The 17,237-nt window shown below is 35.1% G+C and overlaps 2 protein-coding genes and 1 long non-coding RNA gene across 4 annotated transcripts; 1 reads left to right on the top strand and 2 right to left on the bottom strand.

The window, feature by feature from the left end:
• Nucleotides 1–3,825: 3,825 nt before the first annotated feature.
• Nucleotides 3,826–7,244, top strand: LOC129290924 (WD repeat-containing protein VIP3-like). The gene is made up of 2 exons (XM_054927989.1): nucleotides 3,826–4,325; nucleotides 6,273–7,244. Exons 1-2 carry the CDS (start codon nucleotides 3,987–3,989, stop codon nucleotides 6,897–6,899), a joined length of 966 nt encoding a protein of 321 aa, XP_054783964.1. The 5' UTR covers nucleotides 3,826–3,986; the 3' UTR covers nucleotides 6,900–7,244.
• A 219-nt stretch (nucleotides 7,245–7,463) lies between these two features.
• Nucleotides 7,464–10,172, bottom strand: LOC129290925 (uncharacterized). The gene is made up of 2 exons (XR_008588590.1): nucleotides 9,966–10,172; nucleotides 7,464–8,723 (listed from the first exon to the last, which is right to left on the bottom strand). It is a non-coding gene; the product is annotated as an uncharacterized LOC129290925 (long non-coding RNA).
• A 2,833-nt stretch (nucleotides 10,173–13,005) lies between these two features.
• Nucleotides 13,006–16,110, bottom strand: LOC129291850 (F-box/kelch-repeat protein At3g61590-like). Of its 2 annotated transcripts, none has more exons than XM_054929404.1 (2): nucleotides 15,735–16,110; nucleotides 13,006–15,576 (listed from the first exon to the last, which is right to left on the bottom strand). In XM_054929404.1, exon 2 carries the CDS (start codon nucleotides 14,423–14,425, stop codon nucleotides 13,208–13,210), a length of 1,218 nt encoding a protein of 405 aa, XP_054785379.1. In that variant the 5' UTR covers nucleotides 14,426–15,576; nucleotides 15,735–16,110; the 3' UTR covers nucleotides 13,006–13,207. The 2 variants fall into 2 exon arrangements, with proteins under 2 accessions (XP_054785379.1, XP_054785378.1); XM_054929403.1 differs by having other exon boundaries at nucleotides 13,006–14,443; nucleotides 15,735–16,108.
• Between the last annotated feature and the right edge of the window lie 1,127 nt (nucleotides 16,111–17,237).

The following is a 17,237-nucleotide window of genomic DNA, read 5'->3' as shown; positions in this document are numbered from 1 at the left end:
TCTCATAAAAAATGCTCACATTCATGCATCGTGTCTCAAACTTACTATTCCTTATTTAATATTATAAAGCGTTAACTATCAATTATCAATCATCAACTATGTTCTACAAATCTCATAGGGTTAAGCTAATTGGCCAGTAAAGGACTATCTCTTATTGGTTGTTGCATTTTAGGCTAATTGTAATACTAGTCACTAATTGGTTGAAGGACTTTTGCCTTAGGTTATTAGTGTTTTGTCATTGGTTCTCCATCCTTTTTTAAAAGCGATGCATTGTCCCAGTCTTATTGATTTTCAAAATTAAAACAAATACATCAAGACTTTCACGAGAGTGAGAGCATTCACTTGTGTGGTTGCACCATTATCTTTATTTTTATCAATGTCTACTATCATTTTCCTATGATATTTTGTTATTTTATTGTGTCCTCATACCCAACCATTTCATTCACAACATTTTCTTCTCATAAACCATTATATTCTTTCTTCATGTCCTTTTATTCATTTTCAACCATTCTTTCTCTAATTTTGGGTGGGTTCATAATAAATTTTTTGTTTCTTTCTTTCTACTAGGTTATTTCCTTCACATATTTCCATTATTTTATTTCATATTTGTTCTCCTTGCAACATCTTGCTACTGCTTTCTCCTTCATTTAGTCATTTTGACAAAAAAGTGCAATAATTTTGGTGTGGTGTAGAAATCAGGAGGACTAGAGAAGAAAAGGGTGTGACACTCCTCTGTAGTTACCTTAAATGATGGCAAAGATCCCAACCCTCACCTGTCATTGTGGGTATTCTCTTTTTCTCTGCCTTCCCTTTTATCAATCTATGTTACCCATTTTTTGGCTTGGTTTTTTTACTCCCTTCTACATCATGATGACAATAAGTACATGAAGAAAGGAGTCAATCATTGTCATACAACTATAGTATATTAGCATTTTTTTTAAGGTTTATCCTACTATAAGGATTCAATCATTGTCAATATTTTTTAGTTCTTGTATTGTTGTATACTGCTTTGGTAGTTTAGTTTGTTATCACATTCAATTTCTTTTCATAATCCCTTTTTTCTCCTTATGCACTTTAAAAAGGTAGCATCAACTTAGCAAAAATCCAAGGCCAAACACAGATAGTAAGACTTTATTTTATATTGCATATGTTCAACTCCTAATGCTCCTCTAACATCGACACCTACCAAACTTCCAATTGCTACAGCTGTAAAGTGTAACATTTTGAATTTCAAATTGAAATTTTAAGTATTTAACAAGGGTAATTTTAGTCAAAATAAGTGATTTATGAATTGATAATATTTTAAAAGTTTTGAAAGTGAGCTAAGATGGTGTACAAGTCAGGATCGAGAGGGAGGCCAAAATGAGCATATGGCTTTACTGTGTTATATGCCGTAGTACATGCACCTTGCGCCACAGTGATTGTTAAGCCTGTTAGGTGATTATTAAGCAAATGGGCTTTCAACCGTGTGAATTTACTAGTTTTGTGAAAAGACAATTTTGACCTAAATTTGTACCATTCTCATGTTTCCACATAGTTTTCCATACTCTTATTTCTTAAAAATATTTTATGGTGATTTTTATTAATGATCCTTAGAATCCTAACTTAAAGATGGCTTTTATGAAGTCAATAACTGTAATACCATGGTTGATCCTAAGTATTTAAGATTTGTATGTTTAGGGGAGTCTAACTTGAGTTAATGATAGAGGTTATTGCAACCCTCCTCCTTCCTCTTAATGCATTCTTTCTACTCAGTTTCGATCAAGAGAGGAGTTGTTCTAATTTTTTTAAGTGTCATAGCCCCTCCTATGACCTAAATGAAGTTTATGGATGTAAATTAATGCTTCTACTCTTAAGTTTTAGTGGTTGGCAGCATTTAAATGCCATTAAAGAGGGGTTTAAAGTAAAAACCTAATATTAAATGATTTAGTTTAAAATAATGAGGGTAACTAGCATTGATTATTAAGCTTGTTAGGAGCTAACTAAGTTAATGAAAGTTAGTTTTAAGGTTAATTAAGCCTAATCTTGCCTAATAATGTGCTAAGGCCTTAATCATGATCAAAGGTTAATTAATGATGATTAGTTATTAATACTGTTTTATAACATCATGTGTAGAGCATAGTGTTTCGAAGCTCACTTTGGCAAGAAGCTCCTCTATAAATCCAAAATTACATTCTTGGGATGGTAAACTTAAGAGTTGAAGTAACTAAGAATTTAATCATTGCATATCATTATATTTACAATTGTAATTATCTGTTATGTAATCAATAACCTAACTAAATAGTATGGATTTTCTATAGGTTATGTGATTTTAAAATTGTTGTTATATGACAAGCATGTCTAGTAGTGATAAAATGCTTGATAGCAACGTTTAAGTAAATACTATGTAATGATGAGATATGAAAGGTGAGCTTGGATTGGCTATGTGTGATTAATGTTAATAGAATGGGTTGCTTTAACCTTGTGGCTGTATGAGTTGTGATATACATGCAAGTTTTGATAATTATGAATATGTTAAATAATTTCTATATGCATGATTATATATTTGCATATGTCAACTGAACTTGTATGATCATGATGTGTGAGAATTCACCCTGGAGTAGTAAATGGCTACATCAGTAAAATTCATATGGTGTGACCTCCATTGAGTTTGCTCATAATGATTGGCATATTATATTATTAATGTGCTTAGCATTGTCAACAAACTATGGGTAATGCATAGGTCAGGCACAATACTCAATATAATCAATTTTAAACCAAACAATGTGGATCAGACATTTATAACATTTTGAAATTTGAGTAATGGAAACTCATAGTTTAAGAGTGAGTGTGGAAGCCAACAGCAACATATATTGATGCAAATAATCATCATCAATATATTCTTCATTACTATTTTCTAAATTTGACAAAGAATCCTCAAAACTGCTTCCACTAAGATCGTCCCCTTCAGTTTTGTGACTAGTCCCACTCTCCACATCCATATTGCACCTTGCAACAAATACAAATTATGATACCTCAATATTTAAATACGAACAAGCAAGCCATTCTTAGAAATAGAGACAAGAAAATTACCAACTACAAAAACAAAGTAAGGGAGACAAATCAACAACGACAACTTAAAAAGCACAAATGAAATGACATGTAGAAATAGCAAATTCATAAATGAGAAATGGGAGAATATGAAACGAAATTGTAGGAATGAATTTTAGAAAGCACCCAGAAAACACAAAGTCTTCATTGATGATTGGGAAAAAGCGAACGAAATATATAGTTAAACATGAAAGTTATCTTTATACCCATGTTCGATTTTTATTATGGCAGAAAATGCAGACAAAAATGGCTAGAATACGCACCTCCGTCGACGATTAGGATCCGGCAAGTTTTCGTCTCCATTCGATGAGATCTCGAACATGCAGCTCCACTTCAACTGTGGGGTCCATTGATTGAGTGCCCTAGTGTCGCAAATGAGAGGTTTATTATTTTAGTTCATATTTTTATTCCAGCTCATTTATTTTATGCTTTTTTCTTTCTTTTTATTTTGTATCCCAACAAATGTTGAGTTATGTGCCAACCGGACAAAATTTAACACCTAACCACAATATTTAACCGTGTTAATAACACCTAAGCAAATTTAACAGCATTAATAATCTAAGCAACTTACATTATAAACTGTAGAAACTAAAAAGAGACACATAACAAAAATAAACTAGGGGAGGTAAAAGCAAAACATCCAGAAGTTATAGGAATCAAACATTGTGTTTTTCTCTAAAAATTTTTTGGGACAAGTATAAAAATGTCATATTCTTTTATTACTGTATGTTAAATCCCGGCCAAAGTTTATGAAAAATTAGTTGTTTAATGTTCATACTTATAAAGTGCACTGCGATGCTTCACAGTTCACAGGTCCCCTTTTGGATGCATCCCTTCTGAAAGTTTCTGTTTGTTGTTTTTCTGATTAGGGTTCTTACAGACTCAATTCCTACACAATGAAATTGACACCTCTGAAATCAGTGGATAATGCGCACGACGAGTCGGTGTGGGCGGTCACATGGATTCCCGCCACAAGCTCTCGATCTCCCCTTCTTCTCACGGGCTCACTGGACGAGACTGTGAGGCTGTGGCGGTCCGATGACCTCGTCCATGACCGCACCAACACCGGCCACTGCCTCGGTGTTGCTTCTGTCGCGGCGCATCCTCTCGGCTCCATTGCTGCGTCCTCTTCCCTCGATAGCTTCGTTAGGGTCTTCGATGTCGATTCCAACGCCACTATCGCTACTCTGGAAGCTCCCCCGTCTGAAGTTTGGCAATTGAAATTTGATCCCAAGGTAATTGAACTCCTGTTGATACATGAAATTCTGTGTTTTCAAGCATCTCGATTTATCATGGAGTAAATATACAACATATGGTCTCTGAAAGATATGTACCGGAAGCTTAAGTACTGAAATATTCTTTACAGAATTTATGACTTACTACTCTCTCCGACGCCATAAAATTTGGATCCCATTGGGTATCTACAAAACCTATTTACAAAGTTTCTGAGCTTCAAAATATTAAAGATTTAATGTGTGTGTGTGTGTGTAGTGGTTATTATGTCCTAAATAGTACGGGGAAATATTTTTTTCCATTTTTAATATCTGATTGAACCTTGAGAATGAGGACTGTGTTTTGTTGATGTGGAAGTGCAGCAGCGGTAGAGATCCCGAAATGGTGTTAGAAATGAAAAGACCTGTGCTTTTAGCTTGAGCCATTGCCAGTTATACACTTACACTAAACTAGTGTGTGGCCTCTTATTGGACTTGAGGCTTAAATCGCTTGTATGATTTCTCAAAATCTTCTATGCTCCACTTAAAAGTTGATTTTCAGTTGATTCGTATTTTCTGAATCTTTCTGAAAACCTTATCCTTATCTGTATTTTCAGTTGATTCGGGAACGCCTGGTAAAGGTCATTTTTCATGCATGCAATCCCACTTCTCTTTAATATATAAAGTTCGGCATATGCTTCATGTATGAAATTTTCCTTGAGTTGGTAAAATTATTTTTTTGCATTCTTGCTGGCTTAAAAGTTGTGTATATCAAATATCTCAATTTTTTTAGATTTATTTTTGAATACACCAAAGATCTCCTAGATTTTCCCCTATATGCATTTGTTTATAAAACTTCTAATGTATGATCTCCTTTAGTTAATGGAGCTTCTTAAACTCTCAGAACAATTTCGATCCTCAAGATCAGCAATATGAAGTAGCATTTCTTAGTGGCAATTCCACTTTACTCATTTGGAAGGGGTCTTGCATTTGGACCTAATGTTCACGTTTGCATGCCCGTGAGTGTGTCTCTGTCTTTTCTACGGGGAAGGGCTAGATTAGGGGTAATTTTTTTTTTTTAAATATTAGTTGGCTTTAACTTGAGCAAAACATGGAAAAATTATAAGGAGTGCTCATTTGAAAGCTCATCATTTTTCCTTACTATTGATGTAACAATAGGTTTTCCTATATTCTTTGGGTGGAGGAATGATCGTAGCCTCACCCTCTCCTTTACATTAAAGGTCACAATGATCGTAGCTTATGTAGATTGATTTGCCACATCTAGAATGTATTTTGCTGAATATGTGCATCGTCTGTTTGCTTCATCAAAACCTTTATTACATGAACCGGATTGGTTACTCTTAGAAATACACTCATTTGTCTTACATTGCGATTAGTGATTAGCCGATTACTGTGCTTCCTTTAAGCTTGAGCGGTTTTTCCTTCTGCATATATCTGGTTACGTGTCCTGTTTCAACCTTAGTTTTTTGTGAGTCTTATAACCCAAAGCTTGGTTAGGAATGGCAAATTTTCAGGTCATTTCACTATTATCATATCTAACTCTTTAATGCATTGAAAATCTTGTATTTATGTAATTGATACATAACCATTTAACTATTGTAAATGTGAAATACTAATCAACTACCCCCTGCCTTCCACACCACATACCATATTACCATGTACGTCAACTATCTGAAATTCCTGGTGCTGATGGTTTTATCTCACTTTTTCTGTATTTTTTCATTGGTGGTGAAAAACATTCGAAGCCTGAGAAAATTAAACTACGCATTTCCTTCTTCACACTTTGCTAGGCGATTTATTTTTGCTTATGTAGCTTATCATTATGTGGCAGAGTTATCTGATGTCTCGTAGTCTAAGCTAGCATGACAATTCCCCGTGACACTGAAACTAGAAAAAATTGTATTGAATATCAACTTGGTTATTTGACAATTCTAACAACCCTATTGTCAGGGTTCCATTCTGGCAGTTGCCGGTGGAAGTAGTGCTTCAGTCAAGCTATGGGACACTTCCACATGGGAGCTTGTTGCCACCCTGTCTATTCCTCGTCCAGAAGGGCCCAAGCCAACTGACAGAAGTAGCAGTAAAAAGTTTGTCCTATCAGTTGCGTGGAGCCCTGATGGTAAACGGCTTGCTTGTGGCTCGATGGATGGCACCCTTTCGGTCTTTGATGTAACTCGTGGCAAATTTTTACACCACCTTGAAGGCCACTACATGCCGGTGCGCTCGCTTGCATATTCACCCTATGATCCAAGGCTGTTGTTTACAGCTTCGGATGATGCGCATGTCCACATGTATGATGCTGATGGAGGAAGCCTGGTTGCATCCATGTCAGGTCACGCTAGTTGGGTGCTATGCGTGGATGTTAGCCCAGATGGGTCTGCCATCGCCACAGGTTCAAGCGATAAAACTGTGAGGCTTTGGGATCTGAACATGAGGGCTCCTGTACAGACAATGAGCAGCCACGCAGACCAAGTGTGGGGAATTGCATTTAGGCCACTTGGAGGGAGCAACATCCGAGTTGGCCGGCTTGCTAGTGTATCAGATGATAAGAGCATAGCGTTGTATGATTATTCCTGAAGTCAGGTAGGCATTTAGAGGATGAAATCACTGGATTTGCTGGTTGTACTTCTGAAACCTCTGACAATGAGTTTCTTCCTATGTTTGAACTTTTCATATTAGTTAATTAGGATTTACAAAGCAATTGCCTGTTCGATTGGAGGAGAAAATATGAAGACCCTGAGCATGGGATCAAATTCGGATGACAATGATCTCCTCCAGTTTCCTTCGTGCCAGGAAAAACCCCAAGTGCCTTCAATCTTTGTAGTTTGACCCAAAAAGCTTCACATGCTTTAGCCATGTCTATCGACTTGGTGTATGTTGAGCCTACTCAGAAGGTGATATGGCATTTTTTTCCCACCTGTATGCTTGTTCATCGCCCAAGTGATCCACCTGTCAGCCATCTCAGCACATCTAACGACAATTATGGTTATGAACAAGGACTACTGCCTCTGAAGAAAATAACTCTTAAGGATTCAATAAAAAAGAACCCTAAACTAGGTAAATTTATTGAAACGAACAGATTATTTTTTTTCCTAACGAAAATGAAAAAGAAGAGGGAGAAACTCATATTCAATCAGAAAAGAATGTGAACAAGAAGCTGAGATGAAAATTTAATAATCTTTTCTTCAAAATTTAAGTATATGAACAAGAAGCTGAGAATATGCTTGAAATGGATACACAGAGAAGCTAAGATCAAAATCGACATCCTCGAGCACAAGACAAGATGATTCTCGGCTGGAAATGCCATACCAGTGGTATTCCAACCTATAGTTATGCCTTTTGATATTATAGCACTCAGCAACTTGGGCACTTGATTTGAATTCATTGAACGTGACCGCAATTTGAACCTGTATAGTAAAGTCGTTATTCACGCGTGCATTAACAAGAATCATTTAATTTACTAAGTTATAATCTATTATAAAATATTGTTTTTCAGGCTTTGTACCATTCTCTAAATTAACTTCTATTAAAAAAAAAAATCATGATCCCTCGACGCATCATTAAACATTCAGATATTATTTGTAGATTGTGCTTTAATGTTTCATTTACTTCAACACAATGAATAAATTCACTCAGTTGGCTCTTGCCGGACTAATCACACAAATTCTGCAACAAGCAAGTTCTGGTCAAGCCATAGTCTTGTAACTAAAGATTGTACTAAAAAGGACCCGCATAAAACAACATTCTAAACTTTGACGTGAGACTTGCAAGGGGCAGATCGAACAAATCCAATGCATTATACAAACGTGGTGGTAAAACATTTGTATTCCAAGTACTAAGTGGTCCCACACAATGAGATCTGGATTAGTCTTAAAAGTGGTAACATCCAGGTTTCTCAAAATATTGGATGATAGAATTAAAAAAAAAAAAAAACGTGTATCCCTAGAAGAGGAAAAAGCCAATTCCAGAGCCGGACTACTCAGATTATGAGAATTTTTGTTCCGATGCCTCTGCTTGATCCTTAAAGTTGCAAACCAACTAAACAACCCAATGCTTCGAACATCGGAGGGCACACTGTCAGCCTTAACCAATTTGATTTGAGGACTCGGAAATATCCCTCAGTTCAAAAAGGAACCTACGACTTCTTCAATCATATTTTGTATCCGGTTTTGTGAAACCGGTGGCGGTAACAAAACAACGTTGTACGAAATGATGGAAAAAATATTTTTTATTGACGCCTTCAGAAGGGATAAGCAGAAAGACAAAAAAATTGACCAGAAATTAAAAACTTCCCATTCTGATGGCCTGTGCCTCTGTGGTCTTTTGGCGTTGTTGACTGCAACTCGGGCTCGCATCTTAACCAAATGCCAAATGCAATTGCTGGGATCGGCTCGGATCGTTCTATGAAAAACATTTTGTCAGTGCAAATGGCGTTGTTTAACTTGACTAAATATTCAGATGCCTCACAGAAAATCAAGTCATATGATCACATAATGAAAAAAGGTACATATTAGACATGAATAAGTTAGCTTCAGCTGTTTCTCATTCAACTTAAATCGAGTTGATATGCCTAGATCAGATTAGTACACTGCAACGAGATCAATCAGAATTTTTCATACTTTGTAATAAATTCTGAGGTTGTGTACTAAACTTTCAGCCTACGAATACTTTATATAGTAGTACATCTTAACCGCCTCTTTCTTGATTCATTCATATTTTTTAGGAGTTGAGTTTTTCACAAAATGCCTGCGCCAAAATCAAACAACATGGAATTAAAAAAAAAGCAGAAATAGGTAAAAATAAAATATAAAATAACCTGAAGACTGTTAAATGTTTATTAACTAACAAGAAAGTTTTAGATTTTCCCTTATGGTAGGATCTAGGAAATAAAAGGCAACCACGTATCATATCCCTAGTTGCCGGTACCGGAAAGCTTGTAACTTGTAAGCATGCAATTATGTAAATTCAATTCTTTTTCTGTTTATGCCTTCATGGGATGGGGTTTTCCGCTAGTCAGATTCCTATTCGCAAAGTAGTACTATGCCCTAGCTATTTGAAATGAAATTTCAAAAAAAAAAAAAGATTTTTTCGTCATCTCCTCAAATGCACAAGTTCAATTCAATTCCTCCTGTTCACCACATGGCATGGTGTGGTTCCAAAAGGGAGACTTCTACATAGACCCTCAAAAAGAGAGCTAAAGAAGTCGTGCCTTCCATTGGAAAGAAAATCCACACACTACTAATTGTCAAGTACAGGAAAACCCAATAGATCAGAAACCTCATTTTCACAACTCACGTTCAAAGATTCCGTCAGAAATGGATTCTTACCAACACAACCGAGAAGAAGAAAGAACGGGTCCAGGGGAAAGTAGAGAGGCTACAAAGCAAATCCCGCAATTATGAACAAAATCCAATTAAGTATTAACCAATTAAGACCCTAGATACATGCCCTCGCTCCTAATTGCTAGAAATCAGAACACAGCATTAGGTTTCCAAATAGGGTGCTCAAAATTTAATGCAGCGGTGAACCCTAGACAAGAATTAATGTGCAGATAGAGAAACATTGCCAGGAACTCCCCGGGCAGGGAGAACCTAACACTAAGAGCCAAAATCAATTAATGATGCGTATCAATTGAATTCTCACCTTTCTCATGTCAGGCATTTATCAATTTTGATGCAGAGGATTGTTTGAGCCATCGAGGCTCGAGACGCGACAGCGACCTCGTGCTTTTTTTGGCGCCAAAATCGTCATTTGTCGAGAGCCTCTTCCATTTTCGTACCCAAAAACAGCCACTTTCGGAACTTGGAAAGCCACGGGGGCTCAACGGTCTCTGAATAAATTACCCTTTTGATGTTTCTTCTTTATTTTTATAGAGAGTTTGATATGCAAAATAAAACATTTATATAAGTTACTCCTTTGGTCTTTATATATAAAAAAAAAAAAAAAAATTATTTCTAAATATAAAAGGTTATTAACATTTTTTAATGAATGAATTATTATATTTTTATTGAATTAAAAAAAATAAAAAATAAGTACTCTTATTAATTTATTTTAAAAAAAGGAATTTATTTTTATTTACAGTAATTAGGGATAAAATTAAAATGTTACTATACTTTTAATTAGATAACCAATTTTTATTGATTTACATGATTTGATTAAAAACATATTATATATAGAGATGGAGGGAGTACGCATTTACTCTCTCCTTTAAAAAATATAAGATATTTTTTAAAAAATTGATTGTTTAAAAATGTAAAATATTTTTAATTTTTTGGAGTGTAATGATTACTTGTTTTTTAAAAATACCTCCATTGATAAATGACTTTAAATTTATTGCAAGGTGTTTAATATAAATAAATATAAAAATATATTATTAATTTAAAAGTAAGTAATTATTTTATTGAGGGTGAGATTCATTTAAAAATATTTTATATTTTTTAATAAAGGGAGTAACTTTTTTATCTTTAAATAATAATAATCATTGTAAAGATAACAAAAATTTAAAATATTAGTGTTTCTCCCTTGCTTACTATTATAAGATATCTTTAATTAAATTACATTTTAATAAATAAATTAATTAATTTTAAAATTACATACTCTTTTCATGAATATCATTATTTAATAAGATGTTTTAATTTAAAATTCTTATTAATTACATCTCTAATTAAGAATGTTTTCAAAAAGATTATTTATTGTACCTTAAAAAACTCAAAAATGCCTTATATTTATAAATATGATACTTAAAAAATAATGTCTTACAGTATAATATTAAACAGAAAGTACTTATCTAATTTTTTTAGTACTTTGTAATCAGTGAATATCTCTTCAAACTTTAGACATAGCATACTCATAGTTGGATATTAAAAAAACATGCTCGCGGTTAGAAATATTATTGACTTTTTTACACGCATTTTGAATAGATAAATTTGAATTTGCTTGAGATTAAGATTTGAGCCAAATGTAACATCAATTCTAAATTAGATCATTCTTAAAATAACTTTTTTTCTGAACTAGACACAATTCAAGACTGCATAAAAATTGAATTTACTCACCCCGACTTTCAGTACTTCAAATTACAAACTTGGCTTGATCAAATTTAAAGTTATAATTTAACATATTTCAATTTACAATAATCCCCATCTTTAGAATCAGCTAATCCTCCTTTCAAATCAATACTTCCCAAAAATTATTCAAATAAGATAAATCAAGTGGACCACTATTTTTTTGTTTAGATCTGAATACAAATAGCATAAATTAGAGAATTATATTTTTTCTGAGAAAATTAGAAATGAACTTGCCCGAAAACCAATTCAAGACTTCGAATCCCGTGCCATGTCGTGAAGAAAAAGTAGAAATGATATGTTTAACGCGACTCATATCATTAGTACAGTTTAATAATTTAATAATATCTACTTTTTATGTTATAACAAAAAGTATAGAAATTTTTTTTAATTTCTGATTTTTATGTTTTCGTTTTGATGAAGTGAATTTTCCATTTTTTATTCTATATATTAAAACAAACACCCTAAAAGAGGAGGGCATTTGAATATTCAACTTTTCGGGGCTGGGAAGGGAAGTGATGTGGGCACTTGAAAAGAAAGGCTTGTTTTGTTTAGGCTTTATTAGTCACGTCTCCACCACCCCCACCCCTCCCACCAAGCCACTCGTGGACCTCACTTCTCCACCAACCCTCTTCTGAACCTACCCTTACCCTCACACTTCCGTCCTCCCTTTGCATATATTTTATTGCATTGTACGGGCGACACACTTCGTCCCCCACCCACATGCAGAGCAGCAAGCAACACAGAATCAGTGAACTGAATTATTGCCGTGATCTTTCTCCTTACCATACCCTATGCTCGTTGGCTCATCAACACATCAAAAAGGGTTACATTAAATCCTTTCCAAATCACTGCCACTCAGCACAACTAACAAACATTTCATATTATAGACCCTTTTTTTTCCCTCCTTTTAAGATCAAAGTCTCTTCACTTTAACATTAATAAACCAGACTATCTAACAAATTCCCGGCAATAACACAACAGTGTATACTCATAAGCCATAAATTATTATATTCTTGTAGCGGAGTGCAAGCTATTGGAAAGCAAGGCAGAATGAATTCTACGACATGGAAATAGATTTTGGACAAAGCCAATCTTGCATAGTGCTGACTGCTGACAAACTGAGGTGGGGTTGAAGAGAACTGCATGGAGAACGTGACAGATAAGTCTGATGAATCTCTTCCTTGAAAAACAATGAAAGAATTACAACCCCAAGTCCCACACAAGAAAATTATCAATACAGTTTAATTTAATTGTCAATAAATTTTATAGTAATTAATTTTTTTGTGTGAAATTTTATTAAAATTCTTCCAAAAACAATAGTATTTTTATATTCTTTTGCTAAAACGAAGCAAAGAAAAGTGGATGCACCATCACCTAGATATTTCTTGGAAAGCGAAGCAATATCCAGATCTCTGAAACTTCCCAGAAACAAAAACCGCTTCCAGCAATTCCTAGAGCAGACGTCTAAGACAGATCACATATTTCGTGGTGATGCAGGCCGCAAGGGGAGAAAAAAGGTGATTCTGACCAGAGCAAGCGCACAAATACAGAGAATAAGAAACAGCCAACACACACGCACTCATTAGTATTATATATATATATATATATACTCATCCATATAGTTTTCTGTATTTTCGAATGCTATAAAAGATATTCCAGTATCCATGAACAAACAACTTTATCAGCAAGTACATTTTGTATAGACTGTTGGAAGATGGCAGACAGAAATCATATCATAATAAATTTGGAAGAACAAAACAGAGCACAAGGGGTAGGGATTGTAGACACAGTCAATAGCAGCATTTATAACGTATGATCAAACTATGGAGCAATTTCAAGCCTGGGTTCAAAGCAAAATCCGGTGAAGAGCTGCAGTGGAAACCTTTTTGTCACTGGACACTTCTGTGACCATTTCCATTGTTTATGGTTCATGTCATATGTGAGAAGTGCTGAGGCTCCATAGCTTTGAATATATATTAGATCATCTGTACCACTGCTAGCAAAGACATCATCCAACTCTCCAAATCCTTGAAAGAATTTGTGAGGCATTCGAGCAATTTCATCCCATTTCCTATCATTTAGCACCCAGATGCCAATCCCTTTTATAATGTCAGGCCGATCAAGTTTACCAAGACCTCCGACCATTACAAGCTTCTCCTTCAAATTCATCAGACGACCACATGTTAAAGGACAAGGTATTGGAATATAGCTCCTTGCCAATGATCGCTGAGACGAATGGTTGGTGATATTATAGGCAAATAGGGCATGACGATTTTCTGGTTGACCGCCCCCAGTTGAATAAACCAAAAAATACAGCACCCCATTACATATCACACTCTCACCACCACCTCTCCACCCTATCAAAACCTCTGTTAAACTGGTCACCCAGGTCTTATCTTCTGAGTTGTATATATGAATTGAAATAACAGATTGGGAGAAGTTCTCAGGCACTTCCTTCGATTTCACGATTGCCACTCTATAACTTTGTGAGATTCTGTTCACTGAAATTGCCAATGCACTATACTCAGAAAAGTCAGAACCAGGGGGCTCCTCAAGCTGCCTATAGATTTTAGTAATGGGGTTGCACACGAATAATTCACTTCGATTGTCGTTGTCCATGAAGCAAACTAAACCACATGATGATGCAATGAGCCAATTAGAAGCGTCAATGCAGGGAAGTTCAATGCCATACCATTTCCGAAGGATGGGATCATAAGCATAACCAGTTGGCTCATCAAAGCTTGTGAACATGAAGTACCAAGGTTTCTGTGGAAGCACATGTGAAAGATTCCATAGAAACCTCTTTGAAGTAACAATTTCATTCCATCTCTTACACACACAACCTGCTCTGAAGATGCTTGCAACGGGAAGATAGGCAAGGATACGTTCCAACAGGTCATCCGGCAAAATACTATCCACAGAAACAGCAGTGACTTCTTTATCGCTTTCCTCACCAACCTCTAAAAATGAATCAAACTCCCTAGGCTCCCTGGTTGCGTTATCAAGGTAGTGAATGATCCATGATGTTTCTCCCGCCATAGAATTAAAAGGGAGGACCTAATGAGTATTAGAGGGGGGAAATGAGGGCCCAAAAAAGGGGCAAAATTCAAACTGGTAATTAGAATATCCAAATGCCGGAAAAAAATGACAAACAGGGATTCTATCACCTGAGAACATACTAGATGATGCAGACGTACGGATTTAATGAGAAAATAAAGGGCATTTATAACAATGCAACTAATAATACCAAACAAAGAACCGAAATATAAAAACATACAAAAAATTATCACTAATAGAAAAAGAAGAAGACATATACAATACAATTCTTCCCCTTTCCAAAAGTAAGCTAACTTGAGAATGGAAAGGTAAATGTGCACAACTAAAACGCTCAATTAAAAGAAGAAGTCAGAATTCCCCCCCCCCCAACCCTAGCAGAGAAAATCCTAAGAATTATTAGGTAATTCGTAACGAAGAAAAGCTAATACATTACAAAGCATCATAACCACGTCCCACAGAAGTAAAGAACCTAAAAATGACTCCGCATCTTATAACAATTGCAAATATACATAGCATAACAGCCATAGCCTTTGTGCTTGGAACAGAGACAGAGGTAAAGCAAAACTTGATATCAAATGGAAATACAAAAGCCATTATCTCATAAATGATGCGACGGAATTCAACAAACAGAAGAAAACTTTATCATATTCTGACGTTACACATGACATTACTTTTAGTCATCCAATACACGACACGGCAAGAACGCTCAAAATCTACATGCTTCCATGTTAGCTTGGGGAATCGTCAGAGCAAACCAACTAAGACGTCATAAATTATCAAAGAGAGTAAAATATCATATACTTCACAAATAAAAACAAGCATTACATGCAGCAGCAAACAAATTCCTTGCAGCATTTAATCAGAGAGAAAAGATTATGTTAAAACCAACAGTTTAAAACCCACTTTACCAGAAAGCATGTAAATCCCGAAATAACTCGTCTTTTCTACCCAAGAAAAAAAAAACGTTTCGTACAGAGCAGCCCTGCAAGCTTCAGCATCAAACCCTAAGAAGGTTGGCGTGATTCAAACTAAACGGCAAACAAGAGGGAGAGGGAAACAAATGGCGAATACCCATCGAGTAAACACCCTACCGGCCACGATTTTTAGAACTAATCAGCAACAACAATCCCTAACTGGAAATCATACCGCAAAAACACATCAGATCAACGAAGACAGAGAAGCAACAGCAAAAATAACAGTAATCAATTGTCTCTCAAAAAAATGAAGGTGAAAAGAAAACATTTCGAGAATTGAAAGCTGAAACCCATCATCACACCTCACACATGTATACCTTGTTCAAAGCCTCCCCACTGTCGCTGCGAAAATGGGTCCAAAAAAATTCAGTGAGCCTCCAGGGTCATATAGCAAAAGTTGAGAACAAATGGGGATAGGAGAAGCTGCTGCAGTTAAATTAATAATTGCCTCCACTTAAGACCTGCCTCGGAAGCAATGAAGTGACGAGCGAAAAATGGAATGGGACTGCGTATATTTTTCCTTCAAATGGAGGAGCAGCCAAATGGGTTGCTCTAGATTTTGTTGATAAACAAAGCCAAACGAGAGAGAGGGCGAGAGAGGGGTTTTTATTTCTTTTTCTTTCGGTTTCTTTTTTGACACAGCAAAAACAACAGCCAAGGAATGATGGCGAGTAGGCGGTTTTTCTATGGGGGGTGGTGCTTTGTGGTATGCGGGAAAGAGAAGCGCGTGCAGCCACGTGCCTTTGGTTCTTCGTTTGATGGGGAGCGAAGGGTTGCGATGTCATTCAATCTAATATAAACGAGGACGGCAATAATTTAGGTTTTGTTATTGGCTCTCATAAAAGAAAAAAGTGACGTAATTTTTGTAAGCATATTGATAGCATGTAATTATGTATAGTCTCCTTTTTTATTTAAAATCTGTTTTTTTATAATTGATAGATAATTGTTTTTAATGTACTAAGATAGAGATTGAACATTAATCTCTACCTACTGCGTATCCCACCATAATACATCATTTATAATTATAATTATAACTATCAATATACAAATTAGGAAAGCTATAATAGATTCAACTCTGAGGTCAATTATTTCAACTTTATGAATATAAAACATTACATGAGAAGAGTTACATACACATCAGATTAAATAATATATATATATATATATTCTCAAATAGTTGCATCAAAAAAGTTCAAGAAATATATGGCAAAATAATATATGTTTTTAAATGAGATTTGTGCATATTATAATTGTACAAATGTAAAAATTAAAAATTGTTGACTATTGATTTTATATTTGTTAATATAGTGAGGATCATCCTTATATGTTACACCACGTTGCTTTTTTCTTTTGAATTAAATTTGAGAATGTGCTTTGCCAAAGCCAAAACTGCACCACAATAGCTCACATGCCTTGGGGTGGGACTTGAAAGCATTCTCCTCTTTCTTCTCGCTCGCTCCTTGCTTTATTCGATCCTTGCCTCCATTTCTCGGCGTTCATATTCCCTCATTTTTCGATTTTATTTCCTTCTGCTTTCCTCTCATTTTTATTTTTTACATTTTTAAATAATAAAATAAACCTATGGGCTTGGATTATCTCTCTGTTGGCCAGAAGTGACGTTATTGTGGTCATATTGGGCTTTCTTCACTAACAAAAATTGTAAAAATAAGTTTCAAATGAATCATTTTAAATGAATAAGTCATATTGGGCTTTCTTCACTAAAAATAAGTTTCAAATGAATCATTTTATTCAATTAAAGTCACAATAAATTTTAAAATATGTAGTAAGTTCCTTAGATTTTAAATTTCTAATTTTAGATG

The sequence above is a fragment of the Prosopis cineraria genome, unplaced genomic scaffold (genome assembly GCF_029017545.1).
Source record: "Prosopis cineraria cultivar Desert tree isolate PC_DT_omini unplaced genomic scaffold, ASM2901754v1 PC13, whole genome shotgun sequence".
Taxonomy (NCBI): Eukaryota; Viridiplantae; Streptophyta; class Magnoliopsida; order Fabales; family Fabaceae; genus Prosopis; species Prosopis cineraria.
The sequence above is the reverse complement of the archived record's forward strand: the minus strand, read 5'-3'. Positions and strand labels throughout refer to the sequence as shown.